The following is a 3,503-nucleotide window of genomic DNA, read 5'->3' as shown; positions in this document are numbered from 1 at the left end:
CCGTTTTCACACAGTGTAAACACTAAACACAATCACCTGCAATGCCACTTTGCCTTAAATCTGAGTCTCGAGTGATCTTTTACAGTCGTTTAAATATGAGAGCACGGCAAGAGTTCTTACACACTCACAAGAAAAAAATCGTAACTTCCAATGCATCCCACGAACCAGCTTCAAATTTTACACAGAATAAACACTAAACGCAGTAACGTCTAAACCCAATTAGGCACAAATGTGAACATTGTCGTACTTTTTACAAAGCTTTACATTTGAAGCTGCAGCAAAAAAACCTTAAAATCCTTACCCGCGCGCAAAAAAAATCATAACTCGAAAACGCCCTCACCTAATCAGTTCACATTTTCCTATAATGTAAACCACACATAGAGCCACATTCTGAGCCAAATTTGAGTCTAATTTGAGTATAGACTGATTTTTCACAGTCGGTTATATTTGAGGCGGCAACACTTGATTTCCCACTAGAAGGGGGAATTTGCCCAACCAAACCATCCGTTTTGCACCCACAAAATTCCAATCAGAGAGCAACTAATCGAAGCTAATAGATTGGCAATGAGTGATTTTTGATAAAACTAAACCCCAACGATCGGGCAAAAACTGACTGAAGAGCCCTCAATCAGCTGAGCATTTTGCACGTTGAAGCATTAGTGTGAGCATGAAGCATGTTGGAACCAGTACGGAGCTTCCGCATAATGGGGAACAAACAAACTAGATTTCTTCGAATCTGAGCCCATAAATCCCGCACAATTGAAAGCGATAAATAACAAATGCTATTTAGTATTTAGACAAACATTCCCTTAGTCTGGAAATGGGATCGCGGCACAGCAGCCGGGATTTTGGCTGAAATCCAGAATTTCCAGGCCAAAAGTGTYAGAAAATTTGGGTGTGTCTTTGTTATCTAGTGGCATAGTTGATCGCTCACTCACAATCGCGATTAATTAACCCATTTGGGTAGAGGGGTGCATACMAAATAGCATTTTTAACTCAAAAAAATTGTAAGTATTTCACTTAGGGGGCGGTTGGAAAGGAAAAACCGTCCCTTCGCCCCAACTATTCGGCATCAAATTGCATGACTTAGTTAAGGGGGGAAACTGCACAAGTTACTGCATAATGGGCAATGCATGACTGCATCCAACCACTAATAGTACGGGAGCCCGTGCCTGCAAAGCAACAGCTTCACGCTGCGGCAAGGACAACACCCAGGGCTTGGCCCTCGGACTATTGCTGGCTGGTATATGTTTTACGGAAAAACTTACGATTTCAGCAAATCGATTTGCCCTTAGAGTGTGCCAACCTTGAGCCCAATCTATGACCTTAGTATTTAAATAATGAGCCTTTGTAATACGGTTTGAGTGAAAGGCCAACATTGATTCACATTAATTGCCCTATTTTGTTGCGCTTTTGCGACTTTCTATTCAGGAAAGTTGTGTGGGGAAGTCTGGACATGTTTGATGATGGTTGTGCTGCTCAAACTTCAACTAACCCAATTAGAAAAAATCAGTTTTTCCATTATCATTAACTGGCAGTTCGTGCGTCCCACTTGACTGTCCCGAGAGCGATTCAATTTGCATTAAAAGGACATTAGTATGGGCTCTAGTTAATTTTCGGTGTTAATCAATGTCCCGGGACAGTTCCAAAGCGACTTGAAAGGGGCAGATCGATTGGCTACCGTTCATTCAGCGTTATTTAGATAGAATGCGATTGACTAATGGAGTTTGTCGTTTTTTAGGACTTCACTTTGGACTTTTACTTCCGGCAGTTCTGGACTGACCCGCGACTTGCGTTCCGGAGACAGGCGCAGGTCAGTGTCTTTGCCTGCCGATTTTCCGGTGGAAATTAAGCGTTTTTTTCAGGTGGAAATGCTGTCTGTTGGTTCGGAGTTCATCACAAACATATGGGTGCCTGACACGTTTTTTGTCAACGAGAAAACGTCTTCGTTTCACAAAGCCACCACGTCAAACGAATTTATCCGAATACACCATTCGGGCAGCATTACGCGCAGTATTCGGTAAGCATTGAACTTACCCCTTGAAAAAGCAACTAAATCATAAATCCTTCCAGTGTCTTTCAATTAATATTTCTTCTGTCTTCAGCTTAACAATTACAGCGTCCTGTCCAATGAACTTGCAATACTTCCCCATGGACAGGCAGCTGTGCCATATCGAAATCGAAAGTTGTAAGTACCGATTTAGTTGGACTTTGAACGAAGTGATTTGATCTCAAAAAGAAACCAGGGGCTATCAAAAAATGCCTGTACATGTGCTTCAATGTTATTCTGTCAGCTATGCAAACAATCATCCGGGGGCACAGTTTGTCCGCATTTGAGGGCTTTTCATATGTTTTCCTTCAATCAATCAAGCACAGTTTTGGGCTGAGTTGAACACTGGCGACAAGCACTAAACAGATAGCTCTTGACCCCGGACTATTGCGCAAAACGGTTTCGACGCTGGGAACCTTTCTGTGCAAGTGTAAATATTAATGAAAATAAATCAATTTTTGTTTGGCAACAATTTCAAAACCGGCCACCGACTTATTGTATTCTGTATGTTTGAATGTTCGTGATGGATTTTTTGTTTGAATCCGCTTGATATATCAGGAAATCGACTATTTTTTGACATATTGGGCGGCTTTTTTGTTTTTTGTTGATTTCTGTTTAGTTTCAATGTAATTAACAATATAATAAAACTCTGTATCGGCCCTTCTCTTATACAGCACTAGCGGAAGGAACCGACATTTGTAAACTTGGCAATGATTGAACCGAAAGTCGAATTTCAGTTGTGGGCGGTATTTAAACCGAAACACGACCAAATAATTGGCCCACAACATTTTCGCCTCTGCTACCAAATATCCTCCGGCCGGACCTGGAACTGTGACAAAAATGGCCGCCACCGGCAAAAAGCAGCAAGGCCGGACCTGTTTCAATCGAAAATGCTGTGTTTTCGATCCGAAGACTCTCCCGGCATAACCACTGTTTTCAATCACGCATGAACTTTTCCTTTTTGATTTTTCTCTGTTTTTTTGTTGGTTCTTTACTAAAAAACCCCTTTAGAAATTGGATGTTTTTCCTTTGGTGTATACCTTTTTCAGCTATCTCGTCTTGGTACCTTCAAGCCTAATAATGTGAAAATTTTCCCGTCAAAAGCCCTTAGTGTATTTTTCTTTTCCCAACGCAGGCCTTTACAGATTTTCACTGGAAACTAATCAACTTCCCTCAAAAAGTGTCTATTGGATAATTTTTTTGCTGGTTTATAATCAAACGTTTCCATCAAGTAGCGAACATTTTGGAAAAATTTTTAGCACTTCTGTAAGTTTTTAACGAAAAAACACTCACTTTTCTAGGTTTCCGTTTTTTAAACAAACTTTTGATCTAGAATTTCCCAGTTTGGCTTTGGAATAGTTCCTAGTTGCCTCGAAAATCAGTTTGCAAAATTAGAAAATAATTCAATTTAACAACAATTGTATATACTTTCCTGACTGTGTTTCAATTCCAA

At 40.5% G+C, this 3,503-nt stretch overlaps 2 protein-coding genes across 4 annotated transcripts in view; one reads left to right on the top strand and one right to left on the bottom strand.

The window, feature by feature from the left end:
- LOC125505599 (gamma-aminobutyric acid receptor subunit beta-like) overlaps nucleotides 1-3,491 on the top strand; it is an 8,029-nt gene extending 4,538 nt beyond the window's left edge. For all 3 annotated transcript variants that reach the window (XM_048669679.1, XM_048669677.1, XM_048669678.1), the window contains exons 2-4: nucleotides 1,742-1,813; nucleotides 1,866-2,020; nucleotides 2,106-3,491. In XM_048669679.1, coding sequence (XP_048525636.1) covers nucleotides 1,742-1,813; nucleotides 1,866-2,020; nucleotides 2,106-2,229 — 351 coding nt within the window. In that variant the 3' untranslated portion in view covers nucleotides 2,230-3,491. The remainder of the gene's footprint in view (nucleotides 1-1,741; nucleotides 1,814-1,865; nucleotides 2,021-2,105) is intronic.
- LOC109542265 (glutamate receptor 1) overlaps nucleotides 1-3,503 on the bottom strand; it is a 27,412-nt gene that overhangs the window by 19,105 nt on the left and 4,804 nt on the right. The gene's annotated exons all lie outside the window — the stretch shown is intronic.

Source organism: Dendroctonus ponderosae, unplaced genomic scaffold, assembly GCF_020466585.1.
Source record: "Dendroctonus ponderosae isolate FM_Combo_2020 unplaced genomic scaffold, Dpon_F_20191213v2 Dpon_F_20191213_9, whole genome shotgun sequence".
In the NCBI taxonomy this organism is placed as follows: Eukaryota; Metazoa; Arthropoda; class Insecta; order Coleoptera; family Curculionidae; genus Dendroctonus; species Dendroctonus ponderosae.
The sequence above is the reverse complement of the archived record's forward strand: the minus strand, read 5'-3'. Positions and strand labels throughout refer to the sequence as shown.